The sequence below is a fragment of the Panthera leo genome, chromosome B2 (genome assembly GCF_018350215.1).
Source record: "Panthera leo isolate Ple1 chromosome B2, P.leo_Ple1_pat1.1, whole genome shotgun sequence".
Classification (NCBI taxonomy): domain Eukaryota; kingdom Metazoa; phylum Chordata; class Mammalia; order Carnivora; family Felidae; genus Panthera; species Panthera leo.
Window position 1 is genome coordinate 36,953,295 of NC_056683.1, and position 18,182 is coordinate 36,971,476.

Here is an 18,182-nt window from a genome sequence, read left to right on the forward strand (position 1 = left end):
GGTCTCGCTGACCATTTTGTCCTTTCAAGAAAGCTCAGTACAGACTTAAGGAAGATAGATTTCATTAGATGAACGTTCCAAGGTTATTTTGGAATTTACTTGGGAGGATCAATGATTTCTGGCCCAATTTAAAAAAGATTCCAAACGAATTAAGTAAAATTTTTAGTTGAAATCCTCATGCAACCAACAGCATTAAGAACCATCTCAAGACTAATTGATGAATAAAAGTCAACTAACTTCAAAGGGATATACAGACTATTTTATTTTACTAGAAATTCAATGCAGCCACATTCTATGAAGCAATGTGAGGCTTGGAAGATACATAGGGAATTCTCATGGTAGTAGTGTTTGTTAATATAAGGTGTAATTTAAGCTAGCACATACTCGTCTAGAAGTGTGTTATTATTATGCCTCTAGAAATAATTCATGTTAGGATAACAAATAAGCTATGGCTACTCACCACTGACCAGGAATATTTATTTCAATTCATAATAAAAAGCATGCCTGAAAATTCCTATGTATATGAATGATATTCAGGTGGTAGTTTTGGCGTAGCCTAAAAAAGTCTTCCTCTACAACCTAGAAGTTTACAATGCCATGGTGTTTAATAAATATTAATTATTGATACTGAACTTAGTTACCAGAAATTCAAGATGGAGGCTTAGTTCAGATAAGCCTCTTTAAAGAAGCAGTTTGGGGTTGTGAGAAAGAGTTCATCATATGAGGTGTGTCATATTTTGTAGCGTGTACTCCTTCCATTTCTCTCACAGGGGTTAAATCACAATCCATTAAAATAAACTACATTGCATTATAACTTTCTTAGATCCACTCACAAAAGTATTGCAGTTCATAGCACGAAGACTATATGTTCTTCGTCCATTTTTATCTCTCTGGATCTGATTGTATGGCTTTGCAGACACTCTGCATTCATTTATCTGAGTTTTGAGCACTGACCACATGTCAGATGCTATGCCTTAGCACCTAGGATATCCAAAACTATTGTTCTATTAAGAGGTCAGTACCCAGTGGAGAAGACAGGCATGTAAACATGGCTGGAAGCAGGAAAGAAATCCAAAAAAACTAATGCCAATAATCATTTATTTGTAGCTTTACAAGCCACACTTTTTGTGCGACACCCAGAGACAGGGAAGTTGCTGGTTAATTTTGATCCCAAAATTTTGGAAGTTGTTCGGGAAACTAAGTGCATGATAAAAATGAAGCTGGATGTACCAGAAGAGGCAAAGAGATTGCTAAAACTGGAGAGTAAATTGAAAGCAGATAAATTACATTTGCAGGTAAGATAGATTATATTTTTAAATTATTTTTGAGGGAGTTTTTTGTTTCGGTAAAAGAAAAATACATCACTGGAGTTGTGCTGATGTGATATTGAGGGGAAATTTGTTATTACGTTGATTGTTCATTTTTCTTCAGTTTTATTGAGGTGCAGCTGACAAATAAAATTGTAAGATATTTAAAGTGTGCATCATGATGATTTGATATACATATACATTGTGAAAGTATTCCTGTCATCTAATTAACACATTCATTACCTCATATATATACCATATATATATATATATATATATATATATATATATACCTCATATATATATACCTCATATGTATATACCTCATATATATATATACCTCATATATATATATACCTCATATATATATACATACCTCATATATATATACATACCTCATATATATATATACATACCACATACATATATATGTGTGTGTGTGCGTGCGTGCACGCATATATTATGTATATTTGTATATTTGTTTCTTTTTTTGGTGAGAATGTTTAAGTTCTACTCTCTTCGTAAAATTTGATTATATGCTGTAGTGTTATCAATTATAGCCACCATGTTAATCATCAGATCCTCAGTCCTTATTCATCTTTAGCTAAACGATTGCTGCCTTTTACCAAACTCTTCGTATTCCCTCACCACCCCCAGCCCCTGGCAATCACTTTTCTGCTGTTTTTACAAGTTCAGCTTTTTTAGATTCCACATATAAGTGGCATCATACAGTGTTTGTCTTTCTTTGTCTGCCTTATTTCATTTAGCATAATGCCTTCAAGGCCCATCCATGTTGTTCCAAATGGCAGGATATCTTTCTTTCTCAAGGCTGAGTAATAGTCCATTGCATATATATACCATATTTTCTTTACACATCCATTTATTGATGGATGTTCCCATATCTTGGCTATTGCAAATAACATGGGAGTCCAGATATCTCTTTGAGACCCTGATGTGGGAATTGCTATATCATATGGTATTTTTATCTTAAAATTTTTTGAGGAAATTCTAGACTGTTTTTCATAGTGGCTGCACCAATTTACATCCACACCAACAGTGCACAAGTGTTCCCTTTTCTCCATATCCTGGCCAACACTTGTTATCTCTTGGGTGTTTGTTTGTTTGTTTGTTTTGAGAATAACCATTCTAATAGGCGTGAGGTACCATTTCACTGTGGTTTTGATTTGCATTTCCCAGATGGTTAGTGATAATTGACTACCTTTTCATGTACCTATTGTCCTTTTGTGTCTCTTCTTTGGAAAAATGTCTATTTAGTTCCTTTGCATGTGTTTTAACTGGATTGTTAGTTTTTCGCATTTTTGTTGTTGTTGTTGTTTTTGTTGCCATAGGCTGCCTTTTCATTTTGTTGATGGTTTTCTTTGCTGTGCAGAAGCTTTTTACTTTGATGGAGTGCCACATGTTTATTTTTGCTTTTGTTGCTTATGCTTTTGGTTAAATCCAAAAATCACTGCCTGTCAAGACAGCTGTCAAGGAGCTTACCCCATGTTTTCTTTTTTTAGAGTTTTACCGTTTCAGGTCTAAAATTTAAGTCTTTAATCCATTGTGAGTTGATTTGTGTGTATGTATTTTTTTTTTTTTAATTTTTTTTTTTTCAACGTTTTTTTATTTATTTTTGGGACAGAGAGAGACAGAGCATGAACGGGGGAGGGGCAGAGAGAGAGGGAGACACAGAATCAGAAACAGGCTCCAGGCTCCGAGCCATCAGCCCAGAGCCTGACGCGGGGCTCGAACTCACGGACCGCGAGATCGTGACCTGGCTGAAGTCGGACGCTTAACCGACTGCGCCACCCAGGCGCCCCATGTGTGTATGTATTTAAGATAGGTGTCCAGTTTCATTCTTTTGCATGTGACAGTCTAGTTTTCCCAATACTATTTATTGAGGAGACTGTCCTTTCCTCATTGTATATTTTTGGCTCCTTTGTATATTCTTGCTTCTTTGTAAATTAATTGGCCATATGTCAGGGATTTATTTCTGGGCTCTTTATTCTTTTCCTTTATTTTATTTTATTTTATTTTATTTTAAATTTCAATATAGTTAGCATACCATGTTATATTCCCTTGTTTCTTCTTGATAGTATTAAAATACTGATGTGAAAACAGAATACTGGGAATATAAAAGGTGGAAAGGAGTTGATAACTTTGAAACTATTAAGTAAACATTGAAACAGCTTAATATTATTAATTTGGGGAAGGATTAATTGGAATCCTTATTTCCCATCACACCCTGCAATAAATTATGAAGTGGTCAAAAATTGATCATTACGGTTCATCTCTAAAAAATATCTAAAAGAAAATATATAAGCCTATTAATTCTGATTAATTAATTAATAAATTAATTAACTAATTAATTCTGATTAATTAATTAACTAATAAATTAATTAACTAATAAATTAGTTAGTTAATTAATTAACTAATAAATTAATTCTGATCAAGAAAACAAGTGTGACATCAATAATAAGTATGCTTTCATGTGTTCCAGAACGGGGAAAAACTTATAATGAGAGACATCTTGAAAAGATAATTATCCATGCTATTTAAAATAGCATAAATAGGGGCGCCTGGGTGGCGCAGTCGGTTAAGCGTCCGACTTCAGCCAGGTCACGATCTCGCGGTCCGTGAGTTCGAGCCCCGCGTCAGGCTCTGGGCTGATGGCTCGGAGCCTGGAGCCTGTTTCCGATTCTGTGTCTCCCTCTCTCTCTGCCCCTCCCCCGTTCATGCTCTGTCTCTCTCTGTCCCAAAAATAAATAAATAAAAAAACGTTGAAAAATAAAATAAAATAGCATAGAGAAAGGTAATTAAATAGTAAATATGAAAAATACAACTCTAGAAAGCTCCACTGACTTGCTGTTTAAAGGAGATGCTAAGGTAATTTACAGGTGAGGAAAAAGTATGGTAAATTAATATAAATTTAGGTGAACGGCCTTAATCTTGGCAGGACCATGAGGAAACAGGTATAATGACACCTTCCTGGTGTGAATCAAAATATGACTTGCTTTAAAATAAATTAAAGTAAAACACACCATTTTGACTTTCAACAGGGTCTTCTGCAGTATTATGATGACTTATGTCAGGAAGTGCCTTCAGTGTTTGTCAATCTGATGACCCCGAGAATGAAAAAGGTTGGTAATGCTGAAGGTTTTATATTGATTTCCCTGGTGTTTAAAATTAGATTCCCGTTCCACAGATTATGGATTTTATCTATTCTTGCCTAGATCCGCTATCTTTCTAGTTCAACATTATAGCTCTATTTCTCCTATAGAATGATTTCTTGTCAACAAGTTTTGTTGCCTTTGAAAAACAACTAAATCTAAATAACGAGCACTTTCTAAGAATCCATGATTCTTCATGGACAGCCGAAGGTGATTAAAAAACAAAGTCACCTTTACCAAGTATAATGGAGAGAAATAAAATTAAGGAAATATAACCTATAATATTTCCAGGTAATAAAAAGAAAGCCTTTTTAAGTAAATGCAAATGTTGTTGTTAATCATGGAAGCCGCTATGTTTTTTTTCTTTTCTTTTTCTAGGTGGAATCTGTGTTGAGACAAGGGCTCACAATATTAACATGGTCATCTTTAACACTAGAGAGCTTCTTTCAAGAAGTTGACTCGGTTTTGGATATGTTCAATCAACTTTTAAAGAAGGTATGATAAATACATTTTTTTAAACTACATACATTAATACTCAGGCTATAAATAATAGTTTGCTTATCTATGAAAGCTATTTAAAGGATGTGACTCTTAACTAAAAGGACATCTATTGAGTTAAAAAAAATAATGCTTTATGTTTCTCTAACTGCTTTGGGGCCTTTTCATGCAGAGTTGCCTTGTTTTTGTCTCTGAATTACTTGCCTTCAATATGTTAAAATGGTAGTTCAACTCCACAGTGTAGTTTAGAAAATGGAATAATTGTAGACTGTGGAAAATGGCAAAATGGAGTGCTTAAATATTAATACATCTAATGTTAGTTAGATGAGGCATTCACCTAATGGAAACTGTCTATTGATTTCTGCCATCTTTTCTACATAGAACATGCATACCTTCTTAGATGTGCTTTTCTCTGATGACAGCAGGGTCAATAGACAAAACTCAGAGGCTTGAGAGTCAGATAAATCTAGGTACAATGATCTGCCTTTTGCGTTCCTTCCCAGGTTACTTTGCTTATCTGAGCCTTTGTTTCTTTAGCTGTAAAACTTGGATAGTAATGAGTCATGGGCCAGAATAAGGATTAAAAGAGATAACGTATATCAGATTATGACATATGTTGCTGCTCTATAAAACTTTAGTTCCACGTCAAGCTTTCTTTGTAAATGTACTCCTACAATTTCCACCAAATTATCTTGGCTCAGGCCCCAAGTTTCAAGATACAGCCCTCTAAATTATTTTATAACTCAAGTAAATCTTGGATGAAAGAAGAGTTTTCCTCTCCATGTTTTTTCTTCTTGGTAGATCAGCGACTTGTGTGAAATGCATATTGATACAGTTCTAAAGGAGATAGCCAAAACTGTGTTAATTTCCCTGCCTGAAAGTGGTGCCACCAAAGTAGAAGATATGTTGACACTCAATGAGGTATGCATTTATGTGTTATATTTTAATCATAGAAATACTGGCTCATATACCTAAAATGTGAATTTATAATCTAAACGTGGAAATCTCTGTTAGTAGTATATAGACATCCTTGCTTTTTTGGAAATCCTCAGATTCAAAGACTTACAAGACTTCAACAACTCAAGTCCATGGCCACACCCTAGATAGGATCTTACTAATATCCTCAACCTCATGCTGGAGTTTCCTGGGGTTCCTTCTGTCAGTGGTTTACTGCTCTTCCTCCTCTGTGTTTACTCCCAGGGCAATATTGATTACCTCTTGGTTTTAACTACCACATCCTTGCCCTTTAAGCCACTCACAGAAATCTGGGAGTCCTTTGGAGTCCTTTTCACACTCCCATTTCTTACCTCCAGTCAGTCTTCAGGCTTCAGGCCAATTGTCTTTAAGCCAGTTTTTGCCTTTTACTCCAAGTTTGCTTGAATTAATTGCTTCTTCTTCTCCATACTTACTACCCCTTTCTTAGGTCATGCCCTTAAGGCTCATTTTGAGTTTAGTGCTTGATGTTATGATCTGACTGGTCTCTCTTCTCTATATCTGGCTCCATCATATCCATTCTCCACATTGCCACCAAATCTGATTGTGAAACTCGTGATCTTAAAGCCTTCAACCAGCAGTGGCATCTAGTCTCCATAGGACAAAACCTAACCTCAGCATCACATTATACTGAAATTATTTGAGTATCTATTTATTCTCCATTGGCTCAAAATTACAAAAATAGGAACTCTAACGGTCTGGCACATAACACATAACACACATAACACAATCTCTCCTAGAAGTACTCACTTTACATCTTGAACTGGACTCTTTTATTTCTTGCCTGCCATGTGCTTCTGCTACACTTACTCTGCTGGTTTGGGTCACCTTGCTAGTGTCCTTTTCAAGACAACCAAGGGTGCCTCTGTCTCATGGGCTCCAATCCTGCCTATGGGATACAGGGTCCTTTGACCCTGTTGCTATGGAAATTCAGCTTCTTCTTTCCAGGACACCTCTTCATGCCTTTAGGGGTTTGGATAAGCCAGTTGGCCTCTTGCCTCAGGACTAATTAGACATGAGTCAGCCCCTTCATCCCCAAATTCTAGAGGACATGGGTCAAGTTCTCTGAGTAGTTCTTTTGAAGGACGCTACACTTATTTCTACCTGATCTCTACCAATGATCAAGCTTCCTTTCTATAATCTCAAGATGGGCAAAGGGCTAATGGTTGCCTCCCCTGCTACCATTTAAGAATTCACTTCTTCATAATATGTAGGACCTTAAAATCATTTGTTCCCAGCACTGGGACCTTGGCTGTAACAGAGACAACACTAAATGATCCATTTTTACATCCTGTTCTTGGAGCATGCAAATTTAAAATGATTGTGTCTTCCTGGCTATTCGTTCCATCATTGTTAAGCTTTTTATCCTTGAAGTTTATTGTGTTTGACATTAATGTAGCTACACTGGCTTTGTTCGGTTATTATTTTCCAGATATATCTTTTTCTATTCTGTTTTTTTTTCAACCTTTCTGGGTTCTCCTATTTTAGGTTTTCTCTTATAAAGAATATTTAGCTGGATTTTGTATTTAATCTCCTGTAAAAAAATCTATCATTTTTTTTTACAAATTACTATATAAATTTAATACACTTCCAGTTAGAATTCCTATACAATTCTTTTCATAAATTGTATTAAATTATATTATTTTAAATTAATTAATAATAAGGAATAGGTAATAAAAAATGAAAATACAGAAACCCATTGTAATCAAATTAATATGGCATTAACAGAAAAAAACATAATTTAGAGGGACAAAATAAAGAATCTAGGAGAAAAAAAATCACAATAAAAATTAATACGTGTCAAAGATAGTATTTTTAGTTCAGTGGGGAAAACGATGGATTATTTAAATGGCGCTGGCACAATACACTGTTTCTCAGGAAGCAAATATGATTAGGTGCCTGTCTCTCTTTTTTAATTATTGAAGTATAGTTGACATACAATGTTATGTTAATGTTTCAGGTGTACAACATAGTGATTTGACAATTCTATACATTACTCTGTGCTCACCATAATAAGCACAGTCACCATCTGTCACCATACATTATTACAATATCATTGACTATTATGCTATACTTTACATCTCTGTGACTGATTTATAACTGGTGGTTATAATTCCTGTCACCTATTTTGCTCATCTCTCCAGAAAACAAAAGCACCAGTTTGTTTTCTATATTTATGAGTCTGTTTCTGTTTTGTTCTATTTGTTCATTTGATCATTTGTTTTGTTTCCATCCATGTTGTTGTAAATGGCAAGATCTCTTTCTTTTTTTATGGAGGGTAATATTCCATTGTTTATATATACCACATCTTCTTTACCCATTTATCTATTGATGGGTACTTGTATTGCTTCCATGATTTGGCTATTATAAATAATGTTGCAATAAGCATAGGATGCATGTATCCCTTTAGATTACTGTTCTTGTATTTTTTGTGTAAATACCCAGTAGTGTGATTACTGGATCTATTTTTAACTTTTTGAGGAACCTCCATATTGTTTTCCACAGTGGCTGCACCACTGTTTGGATTTTCACCAGTGGTGCAAGAGGGTTCCTTTGTCTCCATGTTCTCACCAACACTTGTTTCTTGTGTTTTTGATTTTAGCCATCCTGACAGGTGTGAGGTGATATCTCATGGTGGTTTTGATTTGTACTTCCCTGATGATCAGTGATGTTGAGCATCTTTTCATGTGTCTCTTGGTCATTTGTATGTCTTTTTGATGTTAAGTTTTTCCATCTTTTTTCAGTGGAATCCTTCAGGCTGGCTTCTATATTTTTAATATGACTCCAGTAGTTTTTGAAAGCTTCCTTGCTTTCTGGAACTAGAGGGTACCTTACGCTCATCTTGCACATTTCCTGCCCCAGATCTGGGATCACCCATTTCTCTAGTTAGCCCTCATGCCTTTCCATGTTACCAGTGGAAAATGGTACCTGGAGATCACAATCTGGGTCCTATGAAAGGCACTCATTTTAAACTTTTAGTCATTCCTTATAGTATTATTTCTACATCTCTAAGTAATATACTTGGGGTGCTATTTCTTGAGTTAGCAAATGTGCATATTATTTTCTTCCTGCTTCAATAAGTGAGCATTTAGCTTTTTGACCCTATCTTCTATCACTCCTCTCTTGTCTTCTCAATATAGTTATAAAATTATTTTTAGTTAAACAGTGATGGTAAGTAGCAACACTTTATTATGGCTGTGTAAATATCAGCCAATGCAGAATCAAGTACTGTACATACAATACATCTTTTCTTATACAACTTTTTGTTTTCCCTAGGGGTTCTAATTGCCTTTCTTTTCACATTTTCCTTCAAATACGCTATTATTTCAGAGTCCCATTTTTCTCCCAAGAGACTTCCTCTCAGAGACCTCTGAATCCCTATTTCAACCTGAGTTGATTACTGTCCAGGTCAGCTGCAAAATTGTAAATCCAAGACTCTCCCCCATCTGCTCTTTTTACTGGATTCCATATTATTCTATGAGGGAGAGCCCTTCAGATTCCATAATGATCTTTTCTCAGCAACTGAAAATTTCCAAAGAAGTCTCCTGTTTCCTGCCCCAGGGGCTAGGGGTAATTTCCTGCCTGCCATTTTCTTCTCGCTCATCCTAGAATCTCACTATATGTGTGTACTTCATACCAGGTCCTACTTATAAACAAACACAATTAAAAGGGGGCAGGGAATACCTATATTGATGTCCTTCTTTTTGTTCCACTTATAATGATAATCATCTTCTATCGGTATGTACCTATAATTGTTGTGACACAGTCAACTGCTCAGTGGGGAAATATTCACACTTACCAGATCGAATTTACTTTGAAAACATGAACCAAGAATTTTTATATGCATAGAAAGAGAAACAGATCACACAAATCAGGGAAATTGGGACAGATTAAGTGTGAGTGGGTGTGAATGTGGCGATTGCATTGACATCACAACAGAAGAAGTTATTACTATTAGATAAGTGTTAAGTCTTCAAACTGCAGGCAGAGATACGAGAGGTGGAATTTTGAAGAGTGCTTTGCCAGTCAGTATGCCCCACTCACTTGCGTCAGAGGTATCTAAGGTCTAGTGATATGTGGGCTGCCTTTGCATCAGGTAGGCCATTAATAGTGAAGGCAGAGTAAGATTTAAAATGACCGGGAAAGTCTAGTAATACTCTGGACAGAATTAAGTTTTGGAAACATGCACACATAATGCTAATGTTGGGGGGGAGGAGGTTAGTTTGGGCCAACCAGTGGTTTCAGACCATATTTGGGAACCAGGGATATTTGCAGTCATTCAGTGGCTTCAAATTGGATCTTTTGCTCAGTGACGCTGAGGCTGGGACTCTGCAAACATTTATCTTTGGCCAGCTGGCTCCCTTTTAGGTTTTGCCAATAGTGCTGCTAGAAGAAGGATGGAGGAGAGAGAAGGGACTTGCTCTTTCCTGTTTTTCTTCCCGTTCCCAATACAGTCAGACGACCTCTCTTAACTGGCAGTGGCAGTTAATCCTAGGTTCTAGCTTTTTCCAGTCCTTCCAGGACCAGCTTCTTGTGCTTCTCAGATGTACCAACACCATGACGTCTCTCTCTGAGCTCCTGAGGCAGTAGCACCAACTGGGCAGTTCCCTCACTTCCCAGCTCTAGGTATAAAAACTCCAGCCTCTTGCCTTTGCTCTCCCACTCCCCAGGTATGGGAGCTGCTTCCTGAAGTAACTCTCTGTGTGACCTTTGCATCCCTTTTGCCTTTTTTGGTCCTTTAACAGTTGTTTCACCAATTGTCTATATTAAATCCTCTCATTCTGTCGGTTAAAATAGCTGGTGTGGCATCTGTTTTCCTGACTGAACCCTGACTGACATATCTGATTCTCGATAGGTATACAAATGGAATAGAAAATCAGGGAAATTTGATTCAAGTTATGATAGGAAAACTGGTAAATACATTAAAGGTTGTTAAAAGTCATTTCAACAAAATCACCTTGGCTCCGTAGAGACAGAAAATAGATTAGTGGCTGCCAGATGGGTGATGAGGAGGGACTACTAATGGGTATGGGGGTTCTTTGTGGGGGAAAATGAAAATGTCCTGGAATTAGATAGCAGGGATGGTTGTACAATTCTGTGAATATACCAAAAACCAATGAGTTGTACACTCTACAAGGGTACTTTTTGTGCTATTACATTATGAATTATATCTCAATTAAAAAAAGAAAGAAAGAAAATCATTTTGACTGTCTTTCCAGTCTGTCCCTGGACTTCCCCTCAGTATTTCAGTCTGTTCTTCTCTGAGTTCTAAGAATGGTCCATGGAGAAAGTTTTCGACCTCTTTTCAAAATCTAGGTCCTCCAGATGGGCTCTAGATCCCACACCTCCTTGCCCTCCTGGCAACCTTCCTCCCCTAGTCTTCTTCCCTCTCTTCTAGATCTTCAACTTCGTCCCCTCCACCGGACTCCTCCCCCTCACAGTGTAATGTGCCGGATTATCTTTTCGTTGCCAACAAACAAAAACCTTCCCACACCTCCCTTCACTTCTCATTCACAACCAAACTTCACCAGCTTCTCGTGCATGCTGTCTTCACTTCCCCATCTTTCAGTTCCCATCTCCATTTGCTTTCCTCCAATTCCTAGCTTAGGTGATTTCTGGCATGGATTATTATTGGTAATAACTTTATGGAGATGTGGTTCACACACCATGCAATTTTACCCATTTAAAGCGTACAATTCAAGGGTTTGAGTTTATTCACGGAGTTATACAGCCATTGCCACAATTTTAGAACATTTATAACACAATTTCATCTCAACCTCTCCAGCCCTAGGCAACCACTAATCTGTTTTCTGCCTCTTTAGAGTTGTTTGCTTTCCCTGCTTATCTGAAGTGGCTCTTACCACTGGCATTCCAGTGTTTACCACTGTGGTGAATAAATTGGGAAGGGTGGAATGCTCCCATTTATTTTTCTCTCTCTAAAATGTGGTGGACATTGTAGATATGTCAAAAGGTCTATTCAGTTTTATAGACCAGTTTTCTTTTCTGAATTTAACTACTTCTCAGCTTCTTCCCAAAGCCTATTCGAAAAGTTCAGAAAGGCAGAGCACAGACTTTTAAATCAGACAATGCTGGTTGTAAACTCCTATGTCTACCACCTGCTATGTGATTTTGGACAAGTTACTCATTCTTTCTGAGCCTCAGTTTTCTAATTTGTGAAATGGGGACAATAATATTACCCATCTCAAGCAGTTGTCATTTAATTAAATGAGTTAATACACATAAAGCTCTTAAATTGATGCCTGGCATAAGCAAGCACCGTGCTCACTTGCTCACTTAAAAGCCTTATCTCGTTTGAATCTCAAAGCAACACTTTGGATTATCTTTTTAAAAACTTCTCATTTTCAACTTTTGACATCATTATCTCTCCTGTCTTTCAGCCTTCTTTCTTTCTTTCTTTCTTTCTTTCTTTCTTTCTTTCTTTCTTTCTTTCTTTTGTTTTTCTTTCTATCTTTTTTTAAGTACACTCTACCCCTAACACAGGGCTTGAACTCATATCCCCAAGATTAAGAGTTGTATGTTCTACCGACAGAGCCAGCCAGGCACCTCTGCCTTCTTTCTTTTCACCATATAAATGTGAAGGTAGATGTTTATGTGTGATTGAATCAGGTAAGTTTTTATTTTTCTTTCCTCTTTTTCTTTGCTTGGGCCTTCTCAGGTATGCCTTTAGCCATTGAGAGTATGGGATCTGAAACATTATGCTATTGGCAACTATCTCTAGTTATTTTCAAGTGCTGTTAATTATAGTTTTATAAATTAAGTTTCACAGTATTTTTAAGCATCTGTAAATTAATAGTCATTGCTTTATTTAACAGACATACACAAAAGAAGGGGCTGATATCCTAAACCACAAAAGTAAGCATGTGGAAGAAGCTGTCAAAGAACTTATATTAATATTTGAAGCTATTTATGAAGTTAAGGACAGTGGGAAAACAGCAAAACCGTTACCGGGTAATTTTGCTAGTTCTAAAGTTTGAATTGCAAGAGTTATAGATATGTTTTCAGGTGGGTGCCTTCTGCTTAGCAGGTACCAAGATTCCAGACTCCCTGAAGGAAAGCATGTGTTCAGCATACACCACATCATTTGCAGAAACTGCTTAGGCACAGTGAAACTGTGCAGAAACTGCTTAGGCCCTTTTTATATCAACTAGAGAATAGTGGGAATCAGGACCAATGCTGCAAGCAGTCTTAGGCTTGCTATTGTTAATCTCTCTCTGTCTCTCTTTGTTTCTTTCCAGTACAGCATTCTAAAATGTCTGGAGACATTTTTAGTCATTGTGCATCATGGGGAATATTATTGGCATCTAGTGGGTAGAGGTCAGGGGTGCTGGTGACAGCCCTACAGGGCACAGGACAGCCTTCAATAACAAAGAATATCAATAGTGCTAAGAATGAAATCTTGCCATTTGCAACAATATGGATGGAATGGATGGAACTAGAGTGTATTATGCTAAGGGAAATAAGTCAGAGAAAGATGAATGTCATATGGTTATATTTGTATGTGGAATTTAAGAAACACAACAGATGAACATAGGGGAAGGGGAGGAAAAATAAGATAAAAACAGAGAGGAAGGCAAACCATAACAGACTCTTAAATACAGAGAACAAACTGGGGGTTGCTGGAGGGAAAGTGGGTGGGGATGGGCCAAATGGGTGATGAGCATTAAGGAGGGCACTTGTTGGGATGAGCACTGAGTGTTCTATGTAAGTGATGAATCACTGATTTCTACTCCTGAAACCATTATCACACTATATGTTAACTAACTTGGATTTAAATAAAATTAAAAAAAAAATAGTGCTGGGGTGCCTGGGTGGCTCATTCTGTTAAGCATCTGACTTCAGCTCAGGTCATGATCTCACAGTTCGTGGGTTTGAGCCTTGTGTCAGACTCTGTGCCAACAGCTCAGATCTTGGAACCTGCTTCGGATTCTGTGTCTCCCTCTCTCTCTGCCTCTCCCCAGCTCACGTTCTGTCTCTCTCTGTCTCTGTCTCTCAAAAATAAATAAACATTAAAAAAAATAGTGCCAAGGCTAAGAAACTACGAGTTTAAATAAGTATTGACAGCATGTTTTCTTTTTCTTTTTTCCACTTAGTTTGTCTACTTAGTTTAATTAGCTTTCTTCAGAAGTGTCGAAAACCCCAAATATCAGCTTATTAAGTTAGAGTATTCAAAAGGTAAACACATATTTTAGAAAGATAATATGTAAAATGCTCTTAAAATTTTTTTTGAGGGGGGGAGGGGCAGAGAGCGAGGAAGAGAGAGAATCCTAAGCAGGCTCCACGTTCAGAGCAGAGCCTGATGCAGGACTCCATCTCATGACTGTGAGATCATGACCTGAACTGAAATCAAGAGTCAGGCACTTAACTGACTGAGCTACCCAGGTGCCCCCAAATATTTTTAATTCTGTATACTAAGCTGCAGCATATATAAGAGTGTATTTCTTAGTAGAATTATGATTCTATTGAGATGAGTGATTTAAATTGAATTCAAAGATGATTCCTACAGAAACAAGTCTTAAATTTTTAAATTAAGAACTTTTAATTTTTTTTAATGTTTATTTATTTTTGAGAGAGAGAGAGAGAGAGAGAGAGACAGAGCATGAGCAGAGGAGAGACACAGAAACCAAAGCAGGCTCCAGGCTCCGAGCTGTAAGCATAGAGCCCGACACGGGGCTCAAACCCACAGACCATGAAATCATGACCTGAGCTAAAGTCAGATGCTTAACTGACAGAGCCACCCAGGCACCCTTAATTAAGAACTTTTAAAGAAGGGGTTTCCTAGGAAGATTTGGCCATATGGAAAAAATCAAATGCTCAATACTAAAGGTTATATTTTTGTTTTATCATTTATCTATAGAACAGAGGAAGCATGTTGCTTTTGGAAGTGAAACAGAAGAGGGTGAAAACCCTGATTATGAGACTAATATCCTGCCTCAGGCTGATTTTAATGATAAAGAAGATGAATTTAAGAAGGTATTTGCTACAAAATAACCTCATACAATGTATTAGAATTATTACTCCTTGGATTATACATGACCCCCAACTGGTGCTTCTTCTAGGCAGTTCTGCAGCCAACCTGTATGGACTTACAACCAATCTGGACTTATAACAAAATCCAGAATATATAATTTTCAATGCTACACTGTAGGATCTGGCAAGATACAGCAAATCCTTTTAGTTTTCCCCAACCCTATCACCTTTTAATGTGATTCTGTCAGTACAGTTATATATAATTATCTCCCTCTATTGTGATTGACCATGTTTTCTTATATAGTAAATGTCATACTTCTGGGATTATAGTGAGAATTCATTTGACTCAAGATGTTTTTAGTTATTGTATTGAATAGAGTTAGGTATATTGCAAGGCCACATTTTGATTCATTTGAGCACCAAGGATCTGCGTTTTTCACTAGCACCGCAGATAGGCTGTGGACTCCTCCCCAGGAGAAACCCTGGGTGGGCAGAGTTTCAACACTGTGTTGAGATGTATTGAGAGTGGAGGTTGAGAAGGACTCATGGGGTTTCTTGTTCCTTTCTAAGCCTCACCCTTGTGGTCATGCCTCAGTTGTAAATGCAGCTCCCACATGTGTGCTAATCCCTGCTTTCTCCTCCTCCTGTCAGTTTTCTTTTAATCCCTCATATTCACCTTCTTTTCCTTCTTTCTCTATTTTACACCTCTAACACACACTGTAATACAGTTTTGGAAATGAATAGCACACATCTGTTCTACTTTCACCTTCTTTGGCAAGAAGGGTATCATCAATGGATGGAGAAGCACTTCTCCGCTAGACTAGATTTTAGCTGTTGATTTCTTCTCAGTACCATGCTCCAGGCGGCCATTATCAAGCAGTAGGAGTCAGCTGGAGTGAGGCAGTGTATGCCCATGCCAGCCATCCTTCTCTTCCTTTTTAAAAAAATATTTATTTATTTTTGGGAGAGTGCAAGCGGGGCAGGGAGAGGAACAGATGATCTGAAGTAGGCTCTGCGCTGACAGACTCACAGCGGTGAGCCAGGATGTGGGGCTGGAACTCACCAACCAAACCGGGAGATCATGACCTGAGCTGAAGTTGGTCGCTTAACCGACTGAGCCACCCAAGTGCCCCAGTCCTTCTCTTCCAGTTGCATTCTCTTTGACACTAGCTGGGGTCCCTAGAGCAAGTCTGATTATCATCAAAGGAGGATCATCAAAGTTGGAGGATCACTTGAAGTTAGTTGCATTAGTGCAGTCACCGCCTACATAGCCTCTGCCTCTCCCATCCATCATCCTCCACAGTGCTGCCAGAATGGTCTATCTAACATAAAAAACTGACTCTGTCATGCCTGTGTTTTAGCCTGGCAATTCACCAGCCCTGATCATATTTCTCTTTGCTCATGCCTGATAACCCTGTCTTCTGATCCAACTCAACCTGGCTGGTCCACCCTGTCTCAGAGGAGCAGGGCGTAGAATGGAGAGGAACACTATGGCCAGAGCCTGGCCCTGGAGGTGTGACTCATGACTCACCGTGCAAGCAAGACTTGGGATCCAGATCCCTGCCCAGGCTCAATACTTGTCCTGTGTTCTGACCAATAAACTTGATGACTCCTCTGGAGGGAAAGAAGGGCTTAGACAGAGGGGCAAACCATGGTCCCAGGATGGTGGAAGTTTTATCCCATATACATTTGGTACTGTACATTTTAAAATACATTTATCCTCTAAGCTGAGCTTTTTGTTTATTTTATTTTTTTCACTTTAGTGTGGAATCTTTTATTTATATTATTTTTTTAATATAATTTATTGTCAAGCTGGCTAACATACAGTGTATACAGTGTGCTCTCTTGGTTTTGGGGGTAGATTCCTATGATTCATCGCTTACATACAACATTTGTTGCTCATCCCAACAAGTGCCCTCCTCAATGCCCATCACCCGTTTTCCCCTTCCCCTCTCCCCATCAACCCTCAGTTTGTTCTCTGTATTTAAGAGTCTCTTATGGTTTGCCTCCTTCCCTCTCTTTTTGTAACTATTTTTTTCCCCTTCCCTTCCCCCATGGTCTTCTGTTAGGTTTCTCAAGTTCCACATATGAGTGAAAACATATGATATGTCTTTCTTTGACTGATTTATTTCACTTAGAATAATACCTTCCAGTTCCATCCACATGGCTGCAAATGGCAGGATTTCCATTCTATCTCATTGCCAAGTAGTATTCCATTGTATATATAAATCACATCTTCTTTATCCATTTGTCAGTTGATGGACATTTGGGCTCTTTCCATAATTTAGTTATTGTTGAAAGTGCTGCTGTAAACATTGGGGTACATGTGCCCCTGTGAATCAGCACTCCTGTATCCCTTGGGTAAATTCCTAGCAGTGCTATTGCTGGGTCATAGGGTAGATCTATTTTTAATTTTTGGAGGAACCTCCACACGGTTTTCCAGAGCAGCTGCACCAGTTTGCATTCCCACCAACAGTGTAAGAGGGTTCCCATTTCTCCATATCCTTGCCATAAGCTGAGTTTTTGAAAGATAGACTTATGCCCATACCCCCGAGCATTAAGAAATGTACCATACTTAATAAGTGGGCCAATTTTTGAGGATTGAGCAAACCAGGATTATTTTGAATAAGGTGTTTTTGAGCTTTTGGCTTTTGAGTAAGGTCTTACAGTTTACTAGGGGGTTTATGAAATGCAGTTATTCAAATATTGTTTTTTGTTTAAAAAATACACAAGTAATTTGGGATTGAAATTATTTCTACAATATGATTAAAATTGTATAGTTTATTATTTATCTTCACATGTCACTTCTAATATTGTATTATTGCTTTGGGGTGTTAAAGTTCTTATTTTCGACACTGAATTTAAAAGTATTTCTTTTTTAAATGATTTTATTTCCAGGTATACAGCTTTATAATTTGACATCTGTATACACTACAAAGTGATCACCACCACAAGTCTCATTACCATCCATCACCATACAGTTGACCCCCTTCACCCATTTCACCTACCTGTCAACTCCCTTCCCCTTTGGTAGCCACTGGTCTGTTCTTTGTATTTATGCATTTGTTTTTGTTTTATTGTGTTTGTTCATTTGTTTTGTTTTGTTTCAGATTCCACATGTGAGTGAAATTGTATGGTATTTCTCTTAGTCTGACTTACTTTGCTAAGTATAATCCCCTCAAGGTCCATCCATGTTGTCACAAATGGAAAGATTTCATTCCTTTTT

At 37.5% G+C, this 18,182-nt stretch overlaps 1 protein-coding gene across 7 annotated transcripts in view; it reads left to right on the plus strand.

Annotated features, from left to right (window-relative positions):
* The window catches only part of DNAH8 (dynein axonemal heavy chain 8), a 333,661-nt gene that overhangs the window by 73,519 nt on the left and 241,960 nt on the right, over nucleotides 1–18,182 (plus strand). For all 7 annotated transcript variants that reach the window (XM_042938633.1, XM_042938632.1, XM_042938634.1 and 4 more), the window contains exons 19-24: nucleotides 1,108–1,295; nucleotides 4,367–4,447; nucleotides 4,856–4,972; nucleotides 5,777–5,896; nucleotides 12,802–12,937; nucleotides 14,844–14,959. In XM_042938633.1, the coding sequence (XP_042794567.1) occupies nucleotides 1,108–1,295; nucleotides 4,367–4,447; nucleotides 4,856–4,972; nucleotides 5,777–5,896; nucleotides 12,802–12,937; nucleotides 14,844–14,959 (758 nt within the window). The remainder of the gene's footprint in view (nucleotides 1–1,107; nucleotides 1,296–4,366; nucleotides 4,448–4,855; nucleotides 4,973–5,776; nucleotides 5,897–12,801; nucleotides 12,938–14,843; nucleotides 14,960–18,182) is intronic.